Source organism: Narcine bancroftii, chromosome 2 (assembly GCF_036971445.1).
Source record: "Narcine bancroftii isolate sNarBan1 chromosome 2, sNarBan1.hap1, whole genome shotgun sequence".
In the NCBI taxonomy this organism is placed as follows: domain Eukaryota; kingdom Metazoa; phylum Chordata; class Chondrichthyes; order Torpediniformes; family Narcinidae; genus Narcine; species Narcine bancroftii.
In genome coordinates, this window is record NC_091470.1 from 114,300,285 (window position 1) to 114,324,903 (window position 24,619).

At 44.6% G+C, this 24,619-nt stretch overlaps 1 protein-coding gene across 4 annotated transcripts in view; it reads right to left on the minus strand.

Moving 5' to 3' along the window:
• The window catches only part of LOC138754171 (ankyrin-1-like), a 173,468-nt gene that overhangs the window by 15,896 nt on the left and 132,953 nt on the right, over positions 1-24,619 (minus strand). For all 4 annotated transcript variants that reach the window (XM_069918051.1, XM_069918049.1, XM_069918050.1 and 1 more), the window contains 5 exons: positions 23,709-23,783; positions 21,480-21,611; positions 20,102-20,245; positions 6,303-6,834; positions 2,889-3,282 (listed from right to left, as the gene is read on the minus strand). In XM_069918051.1, coding sequence (XP_069774152.1) covers positions 2,889-3,282; positions 6,303-6,834; positions 20,102-20,245; positions 21,480-21,611; positions 23,709-23,783 — 1,277 coding nt within the window. The remainder of the gene's footprint in view (positions 1-2,888; positions 3,283-6,302; positions 6,835-20,101; positions 20,246-21,479; positions 21,612-23,708; positions 23,784-24,619) is intronic.

Genomic DNA, 24,619 nt, shown 5'->3' on the forward strand with positions numbered 1-24,619 from the left:
CAGGTAAATCATGGTACAGTGGGAAAGGCTCCCTGGGTTCAGCATGCCTGCTAAATTTACCCGCTTCCTAGGAAGGTTGACAGTGTGAAAGGGGCTCAAGACATTCTTTGGAGGAACAACAAGAGATTCCCCCATGTACTCCTGGTTCAACACCACTAAGAGATTATCTGGTGATTAACACATAGTTGATTATATGGGTTTGCTGTACACAAACTTGGCTTCATTGCAAACCATTTGCTTGATCTTAAAATGTTTTGAAATGCTATACAAAACCCTCTTTATGATATATGGAGATATAAGAAGGTAGTTATTTTTGCCAACAGTGAAGTCCTGACTTAAGGCTGGAACAGGAGCCAATGTGTATGAGAGTAGCCATCAGAATACAGAAAATATCTTTACAGATCTGAGCCAAGCAGTAAAACTGATTCAAGTGTCACTTCCCCTGGATGGATCAACCCATGAGTATTATCTGCATCATTGAGAGCAGATGTGCCGGATGCATCAGAGAGCGGGATAGGAGGTGCACTGCCCAAGATTGGAAGTACCTGCAGAAGGTGGTGAATGCAGCTCAGAGCATCACACAAACATCCCTCCCCACAATGGTCTCAAGCCTACGCCTCCTGCTGCCTTTGGAATCAGGAGAGGGTCATTCTGGTCTGAGTCAGGGACGTCGGTCAAAATAACACGAGTCAGGATCACTTCACTGACACAAGCTGCTGAAGGAACTATTGCACACCAGACACACTCTCATCTCCCAACCGGGAGAAAGCTCAAGAGTGTGAAATCAGGCCTGAAGATAGATTCTTCCCTGCAGCCATCAGGCTCCTGAATGATCCCCAGGCTGTCCTTGCTTTGTACTGATCGATCTTTATTTGATTATAACTGCAATTGTTCGACTTATGTCTGAAATTTAGATTTGACCTGTTAGACTGCCAGCAGAAGAATCCTTCTCACTGTGCTCGGTACACTGTGACAAACAAATTGAAAGTGTAATGAGTCAACCAGAAGAATGCTAGACTCAGAACCCGAGAGCTTGGATGAAGTAAGCCTTCAACCCCAAGCAAGATTTGCTGGATGAACCTAGATGGTTAGATCTGATGATCTAGCTTGTTCCTTCTGTCCAAAAACACCAGCCATTGCCAGACACTCCGGTCAACAAGAGTCCCCCGCACACCCAGTGGGTTCAGTTGTTTGCAACCAGCAGCTGTGGCCGGTGCCGGTTTGAAATTCGCAGTTCAGTGAAATCCCGAGCACCCTGCCAGAGTGCATCAGGGAGGAGAGAGTGAAACACAGTCGGTGCACTAGCCAACATCTATATGCGGACAACCTGTAGGCAGCAGGGAGGGTGAAGCTGGCTGAGGCAGCTCACGTTCCACCTGTCACTTTGCCCTTCAAGCGAGCTTTCTGCAGGGGACTCCTGATTTGGTCTGGCTACCCCTCAATCTATTTATGTCTCAGACTTGCTGACACCAGCTTACAGTTTTTAAAAAAAAGAACAGTCCTTTGCTGTTTGGCAACCACTGGACTTGGCTGGAAAAAATCTTTCCCAGTGACTCAACTCCATCAGAAATGTCTAATCCTGCCTCATTCCCAAATGTTCTGCTCCTCCTTTGAGTTGTCAGTTTTGCAGGCAACAAGTCTGCCTTCAGCTTGACTGTTCATGTCAAGTTAGCCTGACAGCAGCTTGTGTCAGTGAAGTGATCTTGACTCGTGCTATTTTGACCGACGTCCCTGACTCAAAGTCCAGAATGACCTTCTCCTGATTCCAACCCCTACTTCTAATCCATGGGGAATTATTGATGGTAAGTGGACTGTATTACCCCTGCTGGTCAGTGAAGTGAATCTAATGCTCATTAACATTTGGTTGAGAGTCTGAAGAAAATCTCTCACTGGTGCATAAGGTCTTGAAATGACCTACCCACAGCTGCAAGGTACAACTGTGGGATGTGAGGTGACACCCTGTGTGCAATTACTTCCCTGTTCGATGCAATGGGAAACAAACTGGCTTCCCCACTATTTTCTTCATGTTATGCTCCAAAGTAGAACATAGAACACACTACAGGCCCTTCAGCCTTCCATGTTGTGCTGACCTATGTAGTTCTACCAAAAAAAATTAAACTCTTCCTTCCTCGTAATTCTATTTTACTTTCATCCATGTGCCTGTCTAAGCATCTCTTAAATGCCCCGGCCTCCATCACCATCCCTGGCATTCCAGGCAACCACAACTCTCCATGTAAAAAAAAATCCAACCCCTGATGTCTCCCCTAAACTTTCCTCCTTTCACTTTGTAGCGACATCCCCTGGTGTTAGTTATTCCTACCCTGGGGAAAAGGCGCTGGCTCCTAATTTTAGTAAAATCCTGATAATTCGGCACCTTTGGGTGCTGTGGGACTGGCAACTTTCCGGATTATTGGATGATATTTCCATTGAAACTTTCACTTTTCCTCCTGATGTTGTAAAACTCCTTTTATCCGGAATTCAAGCAGCTGGCAGCCTCAGCAACCAGAAAAAATGTCGCGGACAATAAATAGGTAGAAAACAGAAGTTTAAAATTGGTGGGCCTCACCATTAGTTCGCCAATCACACAACATGGAATCTCAAGCAACCAAAAAATTCACTTAGCTGGCATCATAGGTGCCGGATACCAGGGCTTTTACTGGATAATAATAAACTTCCCAGTCAATCAGGTAGGTTTTGGAAGGAACAGGATTCCAGTGAGCAGAAGGGGACATGACTCACATCAGCTGGTGAGTCACTGTGTTGGACTTCTGTTGTGTCTGGTTTGTGTGTTTGCAAAGATTCTTCAACTCCCCCCACCCCCCCCTGTTGCATATTGCAGAGGTTTATCTAACAGTCTAACGGTCAAAGGCAAGAGAAGAACGTCTCACCTGGTCACTCTGATCCACCACCTCCTCCTCCTCCATCGTTATCCAGCTGCTGCGGGAATCAGTGTCGTGCTGCAGCGCCGATACGTCAGGGCTTAACTGAAGAAAATTGTGCACAGCTCTCACGTGGAGAGAGGGGGCTGGCGGCTCTGTGCTTTCTGCCAGCTGCACAAGCCCCACCTCATTCGGCTGCCTGCTCGGACTTTGCTTTGCCACATGAGACAAACTCTCGGTAGGCCACTGCTTCAGAATCTCGGCCCAAGCCTCCTTCTGTGAAGTGATGAACCCGGGTTTCCATGGCTCAGCCTCTGGGGCCATCACCGAGGCCCCTTCAGACTCAGGAACACCCTGTCTCTCCTCATCGACTGTTTGGCACGACGCAACAAACGCTTGGGACCTTTAGAACACAAAAAAATTGGCACAAAATGAACTTCCCTCCGGAGGTGAGAAACAAGGTATCTGGTGCATGGATGCGTCAGAATCTTGGGAAGGAATTTCCTGCCACTTCTCAATGAGAGATTAATGAACCACAGACACTGCCTCACTTTGACTTTTCGTGCACTATTTTTTATTTATTTTGTAAGGTGATTTATATAAATGTTTTCACTTGGATGCTGGTGCGAAACAATGAATTTCATGACTTGTTCATGAAAATAAATTTTGATTCCGATACAAAGTGAGAGATTTCAAGAGTGAGAACATAGAACATTCCAGCACAGTGCAGGCCCTTTGGCCTTCAATGTTGTGCCAACCTGTGCAAACCTACTCCACAACAATCTAATTTTTCCCTACCTCACTCCAATAACCCTCTATTTCTTCCTTCATCCATGTACCTGTCTCTTCTTTGGCTTGGCTTTGCGGACGAAGATTTATCCAGGCACCCACATTGTGTTAAAAAAAAAAAACAACTTATTACTGACATCTCCCCTAAACTTTCCTCCACTCACCTTAAACAGATGTCCTTAGATATTTGCAATTATTGGCCCTAGAAAGAGGTACTGGTTGTCCACCCATAAGCTCCCCTTAACCTAACATACCTCCATTAGGTCATCACTCATCCTTTGTGATTTCAAAGAGAAAAGTCCTAGCTCTGTCAACCATGTTCTCCAATCTAGGCCACACCCTGATAGATCTCCACTGCACCCTCTCCAAAGCATCTACGTTCTTCCTGTAATGAGACTTTTTGCTTTCCTTATCTGGAGACCAGAAGGCAGTTTCCTATTGCTGAATTATGTTGCAAGTGCATTCAGTCCCAGCCGAGTCCCTGGGTTGTTCCACACTGTACATACTACTGACTCGATTTATCCACCAGTAACTTTACCAGGACTGAACAGACACGAGAACCTCCAACTCCCAAATAAAAAAGGGTAACTTTCTTGAAATCTCTCACCTGGTACATGGATGAATCAGAATAGGACATATGTGGTAAATGGGAGAGCATTGAGGAATACAGAAGAGCAGAAAGATTTAGGAGTAACGGTACATCGTTCCCTGAAGGTAGAAACTCACGTGAATAGGGTGGTGAAGAAGGCTTTTAGTATGCTGGCCTTTATCAATCATTGCATGGAATATAGGAGTTGGGAGGTGATGTTGAGATTGTATAAGACGTTGGTGCGGCCTAATTTGGAGTTCTGTGTGCAGTTCTGGTCGCCTAATTATAGGAAGGATATAAACAGAGTGGAGAGAGTGCAGAGAAGGTTTACCAGAATGTTGCCTGGGTTTAAGCATCTGGAGTATGGGGAGAGATTGGACAGATTGGGTCTTTATTCTTTGGAGCGTAGAAGGTTGAGAGGGGATTTGATAGAAGTATTTAAGATTATGAAAGGGATAGACAGAATGGATGTGGATAGACTATTTCCGTTAAGAGGAGGAAAGATTAAAACAAGAGGACATGAGTTAAGAATTAAGGGGCAGAGGTTTAGAGGTAACATGAGGGGGAACTTCTTTACTCAGAGAGTGGTAGCTGTGTGGAATCATCTTCTGGGAGAAATAGTGGCGGCGGAGTCAATTGTATTATTTAAGAAAAGGTTTGACAGGTTTATGGATGAGAAGAAGATGGAGGGTTATGGGCATTGTGCAGGGAGGTGGGACTAGAAAGGGGTGTTTGGTTCGGTGCGGACTAGAAGGGCCTAATGGCCTGTTTCCGTGCTGTAATTGTTATGTTATGTTAAATGGTTCCCCTACACAGATTCGACGCCAGTTACGTCTGCCATTCAAAAAGATTGTAGCTCATCGAATTTTCACATCACTCCACTTTCTTGCCTGCTTTCCAGTTAACCTATTATTCCCCACAAACAAAGCACTTGTTTACCTTCACCCTGCATACTTAAAGCCCCCAGCACCAAATTTCTCTTGGCATGGGCGGGTGGGGTGAAATCTACTGAGCCTAAGATGGATGACGCCCTTTCTAGATCCACTTCCCCCCCCCACCACCCTCACCGTGAGGAAAAGGATGGGAAATGCCCTCTCTGCAGCAATCCTGCCAAGCCCCCTTAGAATTTAATTTCGTCTTTATAAAATTTAATTTAGACATAACTGGCCCTCCCAGCCCACAAGCCTGTGCTTGCCCAACTGCACCAATTAACGTACAATCCCTGTTCGTTTTGAATGATGGGAGGAAACCAAAGCACCCAGAATACCCACACAAGTCATGAGGAGAATGTACAAACCCTTTACAGACAGCACCAGATTTTAACCCAGGTCTCTGGTGCTGTGATAGTGTTGTACTAACCGCTACACTAACCATGCCACCTAATATCTAAGAAATCTTGACTATTTCAATATAAAGAATTCCAAACTCCAAACGGAGTCCAAATCTCCAATGAGTGTAGTCCAATCTGCTCTATAAAACAACCCCTTCATCCCAGGAAGTCGAGATAGAAAGAATGCAGAGAAGATTTACTAGGATGTTGCTAAGACTTCAGGAACTGAGTTACAGGGAAAGGTTAAAAAAGTTATTTTATTTCCTGGATCATAAAAGAATGAGGGGAGATATGACAGAGGTATTTAAAACTATGGGGGGATAAACAGACTAAATGTAAATAGGCTTATTCCACCGAGGGGAGGTGAGATAAAAATCAGAGGACATGGGTTAAGGGTGAAAAGGGAAAATTTTAGAGGGAATATGAGGGGGAACTTCTTCACACAGAGAGTGGTGGGGGTGTGGAATGAACTGCCAGCTTAAGTGGTGAATGCGGGCTCAATTTTAAGAATTTGGACAGGTACCTGCATGGGAAAGGTATAGAGGGCTATGGACCTGGTGCAGGTCAGTGGACTAGGCAGAAAAAAGGTTCGGCACAGACTAGAAGAGTCAAAGGGGCCTGTTTCTGTGCTGTAATGTTCTATGGTTCTCAGAAGGATGTTTCTCCATTAATGTATCCTCCACATGTTAATACCCCAAGCAAGGAGTCCATTTACCTTTCTATGTTCTGGTCTGGATGTTGGATGTCTGTCGTTTCCCTTCTCACGTCTGCTGACCCTGTCCATCCATCATGTGCTCTCTGTAGCCCTGAAATTATAGAAATGCCATTCTCTGTATTCACCTCCTCCGCTACCTTGGTTGGAGTCTCTCCTTCTGTCATCTCTGCTTTCCTATCTGACCTCTGACCTCCTTCATTGTCGAGCATATCTATCAACCCATTGATGACATCTGAATCTGCTGTGTCCTCCTCAGTGAGATTCCAGGAACTCGGTCCTTCAGCCTGAAATGATTCATCGGCCTTACTATAATCCAGTGAAGAATCTTCGGCTACCACGAGAGGTGGCTTGCCACCAGATGACCTAACATTGATGCCGGACACCTCGATCAGAGAATCGTTGTCAGTGCGTGCATTGGAGTTAATATCCAGGCTCGTGACATCATTCCAGAACAGGTCAGCTTGAAGCGGAGATGGCATCGTGTATTGGAGTGAAGCAGGCGAAAGCATCTCATCCTGGACTGTGGTGAAACCTACACAAGCAGACAGAGCACATCTGCAGAAGCCATACCTGCAATAACTGATTATACTGCTGGAGGGGTCGGAGCCATGGACCGCAAAGCCTTCAGTACACGGAGGCTTTATTTTGTTAGGGAGCTTCAATGGGGCTTGTAAAATTCTAACTATCTTTGGGCAATAAACTGGCCATTGGTTTCAATGAACAAGGACTTCCATTCAAAATAAAAGCCTAAAATGCAACTATATTCGTGGTGGAGAACTGTAGCAGGATGCTCTGATATCACTGGACAACAACAATTTTGCTTCCTGATCACCTTTGGGTGTATTTTACGGATTTTGGGCTGCTGATCATGAAAATCACCATAAAACTTTCCTATCACATACCATTCACTTTTAGATATTACCTTTTTATATAATTTCCTGTCATATTTTAAGTCGACTTCAAGTATATAAAACCATGAACTGCAACGTGTCGTTGAAAACTCATTTTCTGCAAACACACTTGGACGTCTTCCCCGCTGATCTTGGTGCCGTCAGTGACGAACACGGTAAAAGGTTTCACCAGGACATTCCGGCAATAGAAAAGCAGAATCAAGGCCACTGGAATCCATCAGCATCAGCCAACTATTGTTAGACGCTGACACGAGAGGCATCAGATGCTGAGTACAAACGAAAATCAGCGGCAAAACATTTTTAGGCCAGTTGAACTAATGCAATGTGTCAATAAACATGCGAAGTTCAATCAAAGTTTATTTAAGGTTTCTCCAACTTCCTGTGCGATTTAGCAAATCTGAAATTACCTTCGTGTTCAGCTTGAATTTGTCTCTTATAATCCCCAATTTGTTTTTCAGGAAGCAAAATTTTTGAAAAAAAAAGTTGTGTATTAAGAAAAACTTTGGAGGAACTTAGCCAATCAAGCAGCATCTGAGGAGAGAAAATCCTGTTGAAGTTTCCAGTCAGTGATCCCTCCTCAGATCGGAAGAGTAACCTATTGAAGATCAAGTTCCCCAATTATCTTTCATCCCCTGACCACATGTGCAAGGAAAGGGTTGACTGTGGCATCTTTTAATTATCTGTCCTTTCAAGTTCATTTTTGCACCTAATACCCATTAGTTTCGTCTAAAAGTGCTGCAACAACTCTTAAACATGATTCTGTAGCTGTCTTTAAAGATCCAAACAGCTGTAAAAAAAGGACATTAAGTGACAAGGAGTGACGTCAAGTGCAAAGCTGTGCAGTTTTGAAACGACTGTTGGGGTGGAGAGATAGTGAAACCTGACTGGCCATGACTAAAGCCCAAAGATAGTAAAACATTATTCATAGCCCAATTAACTGAGCGTTTCAGTAAGTCATTAGCCCGTAGAGAATTTGAACAAATTCATAATAAGAGGAAAGCAGGAAACGAAGGAGTTATTTTTGAGTTTCTCCTCGTGGGGTTTTCAATCTTTTGGATGGGATTGTCAGCTTTGCTGAAGAACCAGAAAAAGCAACTATCAGTGCCGTTGGTCAACCCACGATGATCCTCAGTTATTAAATCTAATTCCATGATAATTTGCATGGTAAATTGTGTAAGGAATTTCAGACTTCAGGGAAACTGAGGCTCCTTTCCTTATTTCGGGCTGTAACAAAACCGTGACTTCCTGATCGCTGCGGTCCATTGCCCTGATGTTACTGGAGATAACAGCTCGCAAAAGCTGGCTAAAATAAAAGTTCCATTCTGTGAGAAAACAAGACGAGAAGCAAACACACTGGACACGCTTCATTATTAAGCAAAATGCATTAAGGTTTCTTCCACCCCACCCCCCCCCCGCCCCCCCCCCCCCTCCACACCCTTTGCAGGTATAATTTTAGTCTTTCTGTTTGTTACTTCTGCTTTGGAAACACTGCAAATGCCCAATAAACTTCGTGGTTACGTGCAGTGCAGACAGAACTACGGAAAACATTTCAGACCTACGACTGCAAGGCTTACTATTTTCTGCCAATTAAAATCTAGTGTTTGCATGTTTGATATCACGTTTTGAGTAATATCGGAGAAGATGGTCAGTCCTCAGTGAAGAGAAACAACCTGTCCTGTTCAATCCCAGTTAGGAATATCAGGTTCTGAGAATAAGCATTATGTTATGGAGCTGTAGATGAAAGGTCAGAGATCTAATTACTTATTTCCATTGCAATATTTAAGAGCAGGACAAACCCAGAGCTCAGTGAATAATAGAAGTGAGCATGCAATCTTCACCAACAGAGAAAATGTCAGGAAGCTTGAATACAAGAATATAATTGTGAAGGATCAGCATGGGCAGTGGAAAGGAAGGTTCGTGGAGTCACACAGCAGGGAAGCAGGCCCCTCAGCTCACCAGGCCCACGCTGACCATCAATCACCCATTTCCCCAACACAAATCCCATCGCCCTCTCCCAGATTCCACCACTCACCTATGTACAGTAAAGCCCTTGGTATCTGGCCCCTGTGGGAATTGGTAGATGCCAGGCAAGTGAATTTTCCGGTTGCTTGAAATTGCATGTTGTGTGATTGGGAAAGTAACATCAATTTTAAACCTGTATTCTTTACCTATTTATTTTGTGATTTAAAAAAAAACTGGTTGCTTGAATTCTGGAGAACAGGGGTCTTACTGCACTAGGGGCGATGACTAACTAACCCACAAGTGTTTGGGATGTGGGAGGAAATTGGGAAACCCAGAAAAAAATTGAAATAATCATAGGGAGGACTCGTACACTCTACACAGACAGTCCCTTGCGGCCAGGATTGAACTCCAGTGGCTGGAGCCATGAGGCAGCAGCTCTAGTCATTATGCCACTCTGCTTGCACCAATTCTTGCACGGCCAGCTCCGTGAACTCCTTCAGAGGCAAACGGGAGTTTGATGAAAGCGACAAGAGTTGGTACAAGGCACCCGGGTTACCAGGACAGCCTACATCGTGTACCAGATTATAGCTATGCTGGTAGGACAAGTGGCAGAAGGAACAGAGAATAGAGAGGTATCAGAAGGAGCTGGGACATGAGATGCCACATGCCCTATCATTGGGTCCTCACAATTGTTTAAAAGTGGCAGTGAGTGCTGGGGGAAGAGTTAATTTCCAGGATAACTGCAAAAAATTACAGAAAGGGAGTACTAGATAATAACTAATTGATACAACAGGTTAGATTTAACTACCTCTATTGGGTGTCAGTGCTATGTAATTGTCAGCAAATGGAGGTATAGGGTGCTCCTTTTGTCTAATAGCCTATAGGCCCACCTTGGGTAAGGTTAGGACCTGTTTAGCCTCCCAGTCAGGGTCACGTGAAGCCACGGATTGTGGATAGTGGATGGTTTTTACAAGCAGGTTCTACACATTGGAATTTATGGTTGTAAAACTAAAAACACTAGGCAGATGAATCTGATCAATGGCCAGGGTTACCCATCCAGTTCGTACACTGCAACTGAAGGAGGCCACGGGAACCACTTCAGAATTTTTCCCTTGTATAATCATGAACTCAGCATCGACCACAGTCTCAGCTCAAAGATGGAGGGTCAGAGATCGTGACGGATGGAGAGACACAATTGCCCACGCTGAACGACAAGGCACCTGAATGAATGAATTGGGTTTATGTGAAAAATAAAGAGGTCACATAAGAGAAAAAAGGATCTAATTGAGATAGAAGTAATTAATAAGGTGAAATAGAAAGTAAACAAGGAATCAGCTTCATTCCCAGAGAGACGAATTGGAAGGTGGTGACATTACACTGTACTCACAGAACCTTGGTTGGACCACGCTCAGAATACACATATGATTCTCATCACTGTATTCAAGAGAGAATACAGAGAACCTGGAGAAAGCACAGCTACAAACAATTTGAATTGTTCAGTTGGATACATTGGAAAGGATGAAGGCTGGGTCCCCTAACTCTGGAAGGCTGGGTCCCCTAACTCTGGAAGGCTGGGTCCCCTAACTCTGGAAGGCTGGGTCCCCTAACTCTGGAAGGACAGGCCACCAGGAAGGACAGGTTTGGAGGAAAGATTGCCCAAGGTCACAAGGGATTTACATGCCGTAAAGATGATTCACAATTTTGTACACAAAGTGGACTGACATTTCCTACATTTTTTTTTTAACTATGGCCAAGTTTAATCTTTACTTTTGGAAGTTTTGTTGCCAAGTGTACACACCTCAGCTGAACATCCTCAAAATGGCCAAGTAATGAAGGGTGAGCATTTATGGTCATCCAAAAACATTTATAAGGCAGAGGAAGGAACAGAGGGAAACACAGAAATCTGCAGACACTGATATTGTAGTAAAATGTAAATGCCGGACGAACTCAGCTGGTCTCACAGCGTCCACAGGAGGCAAAGATATGTCATTGACATTTCAGGCCTGAGCCCTTCAAGGTATAAGAAAAAAATCAGGCAGGCGTCTGATTTAAAGAATGGGGAGGGGGGGTGGGGGAGTCAAGACCAACAGACAAAAGGTGTTAATTGGATATTAATTTTTTTAAAAAGAACAGTAACAGGCCTGTTCGGCACACAAATCCGTGCCGCCAAATTTACACCCCATTAACCTACACCTTCAGTATGTTTAGAAGGGTGGGAGGAAACCGGAGTCCCCGGAGGAAACCCACTCAGACACATGGAGAACCTGCAAACTCCTTAAAGACAGCGCGGGATTCAAACCCCAGTCCTGTCCCCATTGCTGGTGCTGTAAAGGCCTTGCACTAATCATTAACCCAACTGTGCCACCCACAAATGATAAGATGAAAAGTGAGAATTGATTTTGGCTCTGTGAGAGAGAGGGAAACAGGAAGAGACAGAACAAGAGGAAAGGAGACAGGGGGATGAAGGGGGGGGGGGTGCAGGGGCAGACAGAAGATGCAAGGACGGGATGAGTTTGGATATGGGCCAAATGCAGGGCCAGAATATCAGCTGGGTCAGTCTGGATTGGTTGGGCCAAAGGGTCTGTTCCATGCTGTCTGACTCTCATATTTGACCTGTTAATGTGTCGCACCCCCCGTCCCCCGAATGTATTTCTCAGCCGTTACAGGACACTTGAGGTACAAGCCTCCATTGATCAAACTTCTGTACTGCAAAACCTCTTCGTTGTCGACAGATATTTGATTAATCAGGGTTACAGGGAGAAGGCCGGGGAGTGGGGCTGAGTGGGGGGGGGGATGGATCAGCTCATGATTAGAATGGTGGAGCAGACACGATGGCTCTTACTTCAACTCCTCTATCTTGGGATGCGTCCCTTTGCCAGTAAATTTAAGGTGAGATTGGAAAGACTTAAAAATGGACCAAAAGGACAATTAAAAAAACACAGAGGGTGGTGGGTATATGGAGCAAACGGAAAGTACACATGGCAAGACTTTGAGACAACTGTGTGGATAGGAACGGTTTAGAGCAATCCAGACCAACTACAGGCAAATGGGACTTGTTCAGGTAGAAATACAACAGTAAAGCTGCAGATGCTGTGATTGTAGTGCAATGCACAAAGTGCTGGAGAAACTCAGCAGGTCGCACAGCATCTGTAGGTAACAAAGGTACATCAGCAACATTTCGGGCCTCAGCCTCTTGTCTGACCCTCTGCCCCCTACCTTTTTATTCAGCCACCTGCCTGCTTTCACCTTATACTTTGATGAAGGGCTCGATTGGTTATATAGCTTTGCTTCCTATAGAAGCTGCAAGATTCTCCAGCACTTTTGAGGATTGCAGACATTCAGGTGGAAACTTGGTTATCAGGGATGAGTTGGGCCAAAAGGCCACTTTCCATTCCATAAATCTCTCCCACTTCTCTAAGAGTCTAAAGTTACTCCACCTTGTTTTGGAGTATTACAGTCTGCATTGGGCATGGAAAGCATTGCCTGCAAGTCTGCAGAGAATGACGAAGTGAGAAATATTGTACTCAGCTTGAGTGAGGATTTCAAAGAGGCTCTCAGCTTCTAAAGTTCGCAATCTGATGCCACGAAATATTTGAAGCATTAAGGTTGCGTCTCCTTTTAGCACTGATATTCATATGTGCGCTGGACCATTCCGCTGAGAGAAGTGAGCTCTCCTCAGGGAGGTGCAACAGATCGAGGAGTATTTGAGAGTCGTGGAGGTGAACCAGCATCCGACTGAAGATCAGCTCCAATCCAGAAAGAGCTGTGATGGGTCTCGTGACTAAGAAATCCAGTAACATTGGAGTGCGGAGGAATTCTGCATGATGCAACCAGTCCCATGCAGGGCTTCACACACTTCACCATGAAATCCAGACACACACACACTTCACCACGAAATCCAGACACACACAAACACACACTTCTCCACAAAATCCAGAAGGACTTTTAGAATCAAGTTTATTGTCATGAACATGTCTGGAAATATGTTGATTTGTGGCAGCAGTGCATAACGTGCAAAATTGCTATAAATTACAGTTCTATAAATACAATGTTTATAAAATAATGAGTGCAAAAAAAGACAAAGTGAGGCAGTGTCTGTGGTTCATTGATCGTTCAGTAATCTAATGGCAGAGGGGAAGAAGCTGTCCTTGTGCCGCTGGGTGCTCGTCTTCAGACTCCTGTACCTCCTTCCTGATGGTAGCAGAGTGAAGAGGACATGGCCTGGGTGGAGGGGGTCCTTGATGATAGAGGCTGCTTTCTTAAGCAACCACCTCTTGTAGATGCCCCCAGTGGAGTGAAGTCTGGTGACTGTGATGTCACAGGCTGAGTTAACAACCCCCTGGAGATTTTCTTCCTGTGCATTGGCACCTCCGTACCAATCGGTGATGCAACCAGAGTGCTCTCTATGGTATACCTGTAGTCAGAAATTTGTGAGGGTCTTTTCGTGAAATCCATGTAACCTCAAATGAAATCTGAGCCCATGAAGTCCCTGCTTGTGAGTGAAGCCCAGCCATGATTATGGTGTCATTGAAGATTCTCTTGAGTTGGTTCTTCATGTCCTTGCCCCAGGCCCCCAGTCCACTCTGTGGCCATCCGTTACTATAACGACTTCTCCACTGATAGAAGGCTGTCAGTAACCACTAGGGCTTCAACTGAATGCGAGTGCTGGCTGGTTGATCCTGCAGAAGTCAGCTTATACTTTGATGAAGGGCTCAGCATTGGTTATATACCATTGCTTCCTATAGATGCTGCCAGACCTGCTGAGTTTCTCCAGCACTTTTGTGGATTGCAGACATTCAGGTCAAAACGTGGTCAGCAGGGATGAGTTGGGCCAAAAGACCACTTTCCAGTCCATAAAACATTCTCACTCTAAGAGTCTAAAATGACTCCACCTTGTCTCGGAATATTACAGCCTGCATTGGAAGGTGTTGGTGAGCAGTCAGTCCTGAAGTTACACAGTCAAGATCTTCTTTAAATCGTGAAACTTGGGATAACTCGGCAGAAATGCTCCTTGTTCTAGTAAGACAGTTCCACAACAGTGTGCTAATTGGAGGACAGCACCTTGTATTTTACCAGGGCACTCCCTAACCAGACGGCATTTAGATCAATTTCTCCAGTTTCTGTTAAACCTGCCCTCCAAGTCTCTCTTTTGCTATCCATGTCTCCTTTCCTCCAGCTTCCCACCCCCTTCCCTCTCCATTCAGCCAGTCATCCCTCCCCCTTATCACCTCAGCATTTTTCTCTTCTACACTCACACCTGTATCCAACTATGACCTCTATCCTGGTAGCCTGTACTCCTTCCTCTGCTCCCTTCCTCCTCCCCCTCCCCCAAGCTTGTTGCTCACCTTGCTACCTATTTTTGCTTTTAACTGATGAAGGTCCCAGGCCCCAAAACATTGGTCACTCTTTTCCTTCCCGTGGATGCTGTGTGACCTGCTGAGCTTCTCCAACAGTTTTAAGCATTGCCCTCAACCCCAGCCTTTGCAGATGTTCTAGTTTAACTCCACTACAGTTTGGCTGTGTTGCCTTCTGCTCCAGATGTCGTCAGAGGTCAACACAGCAACGACTTTGTTTAGCAGATAGCTGAGGATGGAGAAAATGTCAGATGCATGAATGTGGAGAGTGTCCAATTTTGCTCTTTGTTCTAACTTATTCGGTAATAATTTCCTACACGTTTGAGTTAAAGTCAAAATTGGACAGTACAGTGATTGGCTGCATATATCAATGCATCACTGACGGTTATTGTGTTTCACCACGATCAGGTTATTAACCACACAATCCCTCTGGTTGGGCTCGAGAACAATGAACTGCAGCTCTCTCCTGAACTATTCCGGATTATCTTCCGTCTGTCATCGTGACTGGAAATTGCAGATTCGCACTTCTCAGCCCCAAATAGTTAACCTTAAAAAAAGCCAAGGTAGATCACCAGGGAACAGGAAACTCGTGTGAGTTTGATATCTCCAGAGAGGTGCCGGGATGAGTGGATGTGATCTTTGCCAAGTTACTCCAGACTTCAGGGCTCAGTGAATGTGGAATGGAAGAAGGGAAACCCTAACCAGAGTAGATGTAGAACTGCTGGAGGAACTCAACAGGTCTCGCAGGACCCATAGGAGGTAAAGGTATACAACATATATTTGACATCAAACCCCCGGTATCCAGCACCAATGGGGATTGGTAGATGCCGGATAAGTGAACTTGCTGGTTAAATGAGATTGCGCATTGCATGGATTGGCAAACTGACAGCTCAGGGGGCACCAATTTTAAATTTACATGTTTATTTTACCTATTTAATTTTTTGTTTTGCCAGTTGCTTGAATTCCGCTTACCAGGATTTTACTGTGCAAGATATATGTAGGTCGATTTTTTGGGGTTTCTGCTGCTCAATCTCCCTTCCCCATCCCTCTGTTTCCTTTCCTCCAGCTCTCCACCCCTTTCCCTCTCCATTCACAGAGCCATCCGCACCTGTCGACATTTTGTTCAGGCATCTGACGACATTTTGTTCTTATCTTGATGAAGGGCTCAGGCCCGAAACTTTGGTTCTGTATCTTTATCTTCACTACATCAAGGACACTGTTTGACCTGCTGAATTTCTCCACCATTGTGTTTTTACTCCAATCACCGTGCCTGCAGACTTTAATCTTTTACTCCTGAAGATATGTAATCGATGCTTTAGTCCTGAGCCCTAGGTCCAGGTATGGACACGGCACAACCTGCTGAGTTTCAACACAGCATCTGCAGACTTCAATGTTTCAAACCCTAAAACGAGACGATTTCAGGTAAAATGGGCCTGATGTTGAGCTGGTCAGACTTCAAGTGGACACCGGTTGGTGGCCTGACTCTGCTGTTCCATTGGACCACAGAGCTGCTCTGACATTCTCTAGTTACCACCTCCTCCTTTGCTGGCAGCTGGCTTTGATGGTTCGACTGGTTGATATGCATAACTCATTGACCTCCCCCTCCTCCTCCTCCCAAGAAAGTCATTCCCGAGACTCAAGCCCTGTAGGAATCCCTGTGCTGACGTTCCTAAAGCCTTCAACGTGTGATGGTCAGAGGCTGATGTCACTGGAGTCCAAGCCCCAGGACTTCAGCTGAACATCAGCATCCCATTGGTCAGTGGATTAGTGGAATGAGGAAGTGGAGGAGAACAAAGTGATCAGGAGGGGAGGGAAGGGGACAGAAGGGAGGGGGAAGGAAGTGGTGGTGAAGGGTGGGCTCAGAAAGGAGACTGTATAAACAGGGAGGAGGGGAAAGGGTTGGGTAGCAGAGAATAGACAGCTGCAGTATTAAATTGGTTTCACTATTTTGTTGTCCAAAAGGGTTAAATTCCACTCCGTCTGCAGGGCAACATCTTTCCCATCTTCTTTTGTGGTTGACAAATGCATCAGTTGAAAGAAAACCCTACTTTAATGAATGCAATCAGACATTTTGGTGCCTACAGTTTGACGCTGACCCAGCTCCCCATCTGATACTGCCTGAAACCCCAGTGTTGCAGAAACTCCCTCTCCCCCGACCCCATGCAGAACTGCTCCCCTGGCAAACATTTGGGTTTTATTGTTACACTTATTGTACAATTAATCATTTAGGTTCATGTGAAAAGCCCTCGTTTTCCAGGGGAGCTGTTTCCTGGGGGAGAGAGAGTTTCTGCAAAGCTGGGGTTCAGGCAGTGCAGCGGTATGGAGTTGGCCAGCAGTCGGTGAGCAGGGCAGGCAAGCAAAATGTCCTAGACCTTTTAATGAGGTATGGCAGATAAAATTAAGCAATAATGAGACAGCATGCAGTGCAAGCTGACAGCTTGCCCAAGACCACAGGCCCTGAACCAGAGGTTAAGCAGAACGTTCACCACTGACAGTTTCTAACAATACCCTCCTTCCACTTAAGTGGCTGAATAACCATGTCATGCAGGATGAGGCCGAGGCTCTTGAACTCCAAACCTCATTGACGACCACCCTTGGTATGGTTGTGTGTGTTTGGGACAGACCTTGCCCTCTTGCTGTCGGCTCACAGCAGAAGGCCTTCACCGATTTAAATAGGCAAGGAAGTTTGGATCCATCCAAAGCCACAGCAGCTCAAATCTATAGGGGGCTGATTGTTCTAAGCTGTTCTAAGGTGCAATTGGAAGAGATTAGTTTCTAATGGACATGATTTACACTTCTTGTCTGTCTCTAGAAAGGTGTGCCCAGTGACAGTTTGGTGAAGTGTATCTATCCCTGGATTCCTGTGGTAAGCTTCTGTGTTAGGTCAGGCAGTGATTTCCTCTGAGTGACAGCCAACGCTGAATGACATTCACAATAAAGCAAAACTCAGTCACATGCAAGCGCTTTTCATCTCCCATTCAATGAATGGACAGCATTTCTCTTTTTAAATTCCTTAGGAAATTATATACAGGTATTGCAAAATTTAGGATTGGAGTAATAAATTAATTCCAAGCCATGTGCACTGTCTGCAGGTCATCCCCAATCTGCACACAATGACTATAACGACTTGGACAAATTTCATCCCGTTCCCCATCCACCTAGACCTTTACCTACATGGAGCTTTCGTTATCGTGGGGCTGAGCGAGCCTGCAATTGCCAGTGCTCACACAATGTGACAGCAGATCGAAGGCATATGCTCTCTTGAATGTTGCGCTCTCTTGAATGCTCCACACTAAGATCACCTAGTTCCATCTTTCTGCCTCTTGCTTCAGCAGTCTGCATTGGATATCCTTGTCTGCTTTCCACAGCTTGCTTTACTATCAAGGCTTTCCTGTCCCGTCTCCAACCTTCATGAAAAACTCGACTGCCTGCCATTTAACTAACACCATGTGTCACTCATACAACATTCTTGATCAGTACCAGTTTGGAGTGCAACAAAAGGTTAAGTGTTTGCCCTCCATCAATCAGATCTGTTTGGTCTTGAACCAGCTTGTCCAGCTGTTGGGCCTGTGCTCCTCCCCCTGCCCTTCCTCCTCACCATTTTATTTGGGTATTTGTTTACATTTTGCCCATCCCTTGATGAAGGGATGTTATGTACCTTTATCTTTGCTACATAAAGGAGACTGCTTGACCTGGTGAATTTCTCCAGCCTCATGTTTTTACTTCAACCACGATGTCTACAGATGCTCATGTTTTACTCTCACATTTGCTGAACCACACAACCTGCCCTTTTTTCCAGAAAGTCATATTCTGCATCTCCCTAAAGCTACCTGTCTATTTTATATGATTTGCTTAAATGATAAAATGTGAAATGAATCTATGGAATTAACTCATGTGCTGCTTTGTAAAGGAGCGTTTCAAATGGGGTGATGTGGCAGATAAAGAATTTGTCAAAGTGAAGCTGTTAAGATTCAACACGCACCATGTTATGTCGAAGGAACAAAGCTCCATGAAACAAAGGCCAAGGATATTTTATTTACTGGACAATTGTCCATGAAATTTTAAGGTAACTAAACGTTAAGAATGGACACGGTCCAATTGTTTAATTTGAAAGGCTCAGTTTCACCTTTCCGTGCCTTAAGATTGGAGTGGAATCCCAGATTTCATATTTTCCAAGGAAAAGACTGTTCAAGCCAAAATGTAGAGAAGGACATAGCAGACATGCAAGTGCAGAAGATGGGACAGAACCAGATATCAACATGACAGAGGTCAGAGGTAGAGAGGTGACAGAAAGTTTCAATGGTTTCACCTTTGGCACAGGAAATAAACAGCTGATAACCAGAAGAAAATCTTTCACATACACGGTATAGTAGGAATTCTGCTACAAACAGAAAGATCACTGCACGTTAACGTCATTCCAATTTTGGTCAGAGTGACTGACAGAGGTTGGAACATGATTGATGCATCTCCACATGCTTCGTTTACTAAACACAGCTCGTGATCATGGCTTTATGGTGACGGGAAGCTAAAGGGTTAATAATTCCTTGTGTACAGTCTTACTGCAGGCAAGATATTGAGAAGTTGGGAACTCTGCTACATTTTTCAGACAGATGGACTGGATGTCACGAAGTTGGGATTGGAGAGTACAAGTTTAGAGGGAGATAGACTATCTTGGGTAAACAAATTTGTCTTGACATGGTTGGACATGTGTGTCTTAATTTTAGGTGATCCAAAGTGGAATGGAATAGACAAGTTGGGCCGAAGGGCCCTTTGCTGTGCTGTAAAACTTTATAATTGAGTGAATTGGGTTTTGTGATCAGATTTTGGACATTCCCCTATTGTGTATGAAAAGGGTTTCAAAGTGACAGAATTTAGTTTTAACTGAAAACAATTCATTAGTATTGGTTCATGCGCTCTATCACAGTGACAGCGAGCCAGATTCTAATTCCGCGTTGTCTGTAAGGAGTTTGTACGTTCTCCCCGTGTCTACGTTTGTCCCCACCAGGTGATTTGGCTTCCTCCCACCCTTCAAAATGTACCAGGGGTTGTAGGTTAATTGGATGGCATGGGCTCATGGGCCAGAAGGGCCTGTTACCATGCTGTATGTGTAAATTTGAATAAAAAGAAGCATTGTTTATATAAAACTAAATGAATGACCAAGAAAACGGAGCCCTGCTTCCTCCCAGGACTAGAGTTTAGGATGGGGCACTGCATTTTACATCACCTAAAATGAAGACTCATCTGTATGCAGCCATATCAACCCTATGCAAGTCTATCAGAATGGTGGAAAGGGGCAAACGAGGATCGTAAGTTATGTCTCATTACAGCTCAGGTTCCCTTCTCATAACTTTAATGCACTCACATCAAGAAGAATGCAAACACTTCTCCACTGGGGCTTGAATTGCTACAGACACACTAGATGGCTTACGTCACTGATCACCTTTGATATTCTGACCCCCACATTCCTTGTAACCTTTTGTTTCACTGGGTAGGGGGAAGATGGCTGATGTGAACTTCTGGCTGACAAGCAGAGTATGTGGAAAAAGCTGAAAAGTGGTCAGTTCAGGCTTACCGTTCACAGCCAGGGAAAGGCTTTGGTCTCTTTCTGCGTGCGTTTTATTCTCTTTCACAGCGTGGCTGTTCAAATTGGATCCTTCCAGCATACTCACGATGTCACTGCGGTCGATATTCTTCAGCGCTGAATGTAAACTCTCCACTAACAAGACAGAAACATCAGATCAATGCAATGAGTTGTAATCACACTTCAGAAGCACATTGTGCCTGTTAATCAACATTATAAAAATTAGGTTGCAGCTTTTCTTTTCACTACGTTTCATCAGTCTCTTCCACAAATACATTCATGATCCATAGCTGGATCTATTTCCATTTCCTTCCCTGCCCTATTATTCTGCTAAAGATAAAATAGATGTGGATGAGTTCTCATTATCCCTTACCCCACCTATCCCTCATCCAGGGTCCAATCCCTACACAAGTCCCTGGTTAGACTGATCAATCTGTGCAGTGGATGGGAGAACACCAGGTGCCCAGACTGGGGGCAGCAGGCGTGAGCAACAGATTCTGAGATCATACTTCACTGCACATCACAATGTGGCTGCCTACAACTTCGTGGCCTGTCTTACCTTCTTCGTCTAGGCCTGACTTTAATCCCTTTGAAATATTCACTTTATCCATGCTCCTCGTGAGTTTGTATGCCATGATGTGATCACCTCTTAAACTCCATGAAAAGACCCACCTTATCCAGGTGCCCTTTAACTTAATCCCTTGTACATGTTCATGACACTCTCGTGCCAGTAGTTGTCGGTGCTGATAAAAATGATCATTTAATTCTGTGTTGTTAAGTACAGATGGCACCCATTAAAAGCTGATGACAAAATGATTTCACTCAGAAGGATTCACACAGTTAAATTGGTAAAATCATCTCCTATCCAATGACATCATATTGTTACACTTAGTGTTTCATTTCAACATGAAAAACAGAGGCTGTCCGATCTGGGTTCTTGGAGATCGGACAGGCACAATGCTCTGTAACGCCTCCTTCTCTGACGTATCTGTGTGCCATGAGGATTGTTTGGCGAACAGGAGATTTGCACACCCTATCATAGTGGGAAGTTACCTCACCTCACTCTGCAAGGATTTCTCTCAGCACAGAACATCCTTCAACATTTAATTCTGACCCCACTGTGATAAACCAACAGAACCTCTCAATACCCCCTCCTTCATAGTGACAGGGTTCTGCTGGTTTCAGACAAGGACTATAGTACATCCCTGTCCTGCAGTGTACCATGGGTAGAGTTCAATGATGTCCCTGCAGAGATCAACAGAGTTCCCAGTTATCCAAACAGTCCCCCAAACCACATAATTGGTCATTTTAGTCCTGAACCCCTGATCTTACACCATTTCTCCATGGTCCAGTGATATATTCAACCTACTATTGGCTCTCTTTCCCTCACGGCTGCTCCAGAGGTTGAGAAGTGCTGCACTCTGTTTCAGCAGGGAGTTGGGATTCTCCACACGGATCCGGTTGATGTCGTCCAAGGAGAACTGTAGCTCCCGTGCTAACTCTGCAAACAATAGTCAATGTTGAGGAGTGAGAAGAGTAACAAAAATTACCTTCAAGGTGGGGAAATATGTCCACAGGCATGAGAAAAGCAATGAGAGACTGGAGCCTGCCAACTGAGACACTGGCAGATATATTAGGAGCCAAAGGGATAAATTCCCCAATCCTCTATGTTTTGTTTTACATAGCGAGTTGTAGGTGGCAGGGATAGCGGTGGAAGCAGATATGACAGTACAGTTAAGAGACTTCCAGATAGACACAAATATTCATGGAATAATGTGCTGTGTATCGCGTCCAGGCAGTAGAGATTTAGTTTAATTTGGCATCATCTAGCATGGACATCATAGGCTGAAGGGCCTGTTCCTGTGATCTACTATTCTATTTTCTTCAGAGATTCACACCGATGCTTCCACTATGATATATGATTATAGTAAGACTACTTCCCACTGTAACTACAGTATATTCTTCAAGGGAGAACAAAATTCTTTGGCTGCTAAGTTCCATCCACTGACTGGGGCACGGTTTGCAGTAGCAGCCAGCTCAGATCTGGAACAGAATGGGAAGAGGTGGGAGAAGGGGGTGTGGGGATCGGTGGCGGGGGGGGGGGGGCACAGACTTCCACAGAGAGGGTTGGGGTTCCCTCTCCTGTCTGCATCACTGGGGTGGAGATAGTAGAGAGCTTTGATGTAAACAATCTCCTATCTTGGTCCAACCATACCAACACTACTGCTATGAAGGCGCATCAGCATCTCGACTTGCTCGGAAATCGGAGGAACGTCAGAGTTCCGTCTGCATCCTGCCAAATCTTCCGCCCATGCATCATCAATTTATGGTTAGTTTCTTTCCCACTGCTATCAGACTCCTGAATGAACCTCACACAAGCAAAAGAATGGGTCTAATCACTCGGTCTCTATAACATTGCTAAGTAGAGGTTGACAAGCTGGATTCCTTGCACAATGAACTTCCTCACTGCACATGTGCCAACAAACTTAAACTTGGTTATTTAAGACCGAGAGGATAAGTTTCTTCATGCAGAGGGTTGGGGATCTTTGGAATTGTCTATACCAGAGTCTGTGGATACTCAGTCAATGCACATGTAGGAGGGTGAGATGGATAGAGTTTTGAACACTTGAAGTTACATGGATCAGGTGAGAAATTGAGCATGAGGCACAAGACCAGCCAAGACATTATTTTACATTTAGATGTGCTGCCCTTTCAGCCTGCCCCCCCCCCCCCCCCACAAACACACAAATTAACCAACAACCCCCTGTACCTTTGAAGGGAGGGAGGAAACTGGAGTACCCAGAGGAAACCCACACAAACACAGGGAGAACGTACAAACTCCTTACAGACAATGCCAGATTCGAAGCCAAGTCACTGGCGCTGTAACAGCGTTGAGCAAACCGCTGCACTAACCACACGACCCTATTGAATGGCAGAGCAAACTCAAGGACGCTCTTTTGTTGAAAACCTTTATTTTGGAAATCTTGACTAGAATGTCCTCAACAGTCTCTGTCTCTACGATAAAATTACAGATATTTTTCTTGCTAATTGCAGCTCTCCATTCTTGCCTACAAGGGTGTCAGATGCTCCTCCAACGAAGGAGGAAAATTTGATTTTCTTCCATAGTGTAAACCCAAATTATTCGGTAATAATCTCACAGAAGGACAGGTCATTTAATTTTCTTCTGTAGCGCAAACCCAAATTATTCAGTAATAATCTCACCCTCAAAATTGATCAAAATGTTTGGGACAAATAAAAAGCACAGATTAGAGCCTGGATTGAGAAACAGATCATGCAATTGAATCATTTACTGTGCATTGGTACATGTGACAAAACTAATTCAATTCACGTTTCAAAGCTTTCTTTTGCATGCTTTTCAGATAAGTCAACTTATACTTTAGGGCAGCAGGTTGTACAACAATAAAACAAGCGTGAAGGTATGGAGCCACAGTCAGTGGAAGAGAGCAGGTATAGTGTCACAAAGATCACAGTATAGACAGATGTACAATTCAAAGAGTGCAAGGGCATCATCTGTTGTAAGCATTTAAGGTGCAAAACATGACAGCCCCTCAGAGGGTCTGTTCTTGTGCAAACTCACCAATCCAGCTGAGACCGAGCTGTTCAGCAATCAGAGGCATCTTTATTTCTGTGTGTTTCCAAGTGTTCAGGGAGCCTGTAACATTGTAAACAGAACATTACTCAGTAACGCAAAAGCTGCAAGTGTGAAGTGAAATAAGAGAAAATCCTCAGCAAGTCAGGTAGAGTCTGTAGAGGGAGAGTTAACATTACGGGTCTTTGACCTTTCATCAGGAGATTTCTGGACTTGGACTTGAAACATTGGGTCTGCTTCATTCCAGAGATGTCTCATTTATAGAGCATCACTCATCAGCTAAAGGTGCTAGTCAATGAACACCTCTTTAATGAGGCACTTCAATGATCACACATTAACAGAACCTCGATGTCCTTTTATGAAGGCATGCATGGCAGGATATGCGTGCTGATGGCAATTGGCAGGAGGGAACTACTCTGAAGCTGATCGTTTATGTTTGTCTAACACCTTTGCTTTTGTACTATATCGTCCGCGAAGCCAAGCCAAAGAAGAAGAAAGAAGATTCATTCTGCTGAGCCTTGGACTGAAAGACGGCATCTTGAAACCGGTGTGGATAACAGTCTATTGAGGGAAATTAAATGCGGCACTGACTTTACAATGGGCTCAGCTTTGTTATTACAATCCACCAACATACATTAGAGTTAGTTTTTGTTCTGGAGGCAACATTTGATAGGAAGCTCTGGGGAGTAAGGGGGAGGGAATGGGAGAGGCAGAGAACCAATGGGGAAGCAAGGATGGGAAGGAAGTTGGAGATGATGAGTTTCACAGCTGCTTGGCTGCAGTTCAGTGGGAGATGGTGGGAGAGCAGTGCAGCAATAGTGAATAAAGTGGGTGATTCAGCTATTTGTGAAACACCCTTCCCAGCTTCCATTTCTGCTGGTTGGATTGGCTGTTAAACT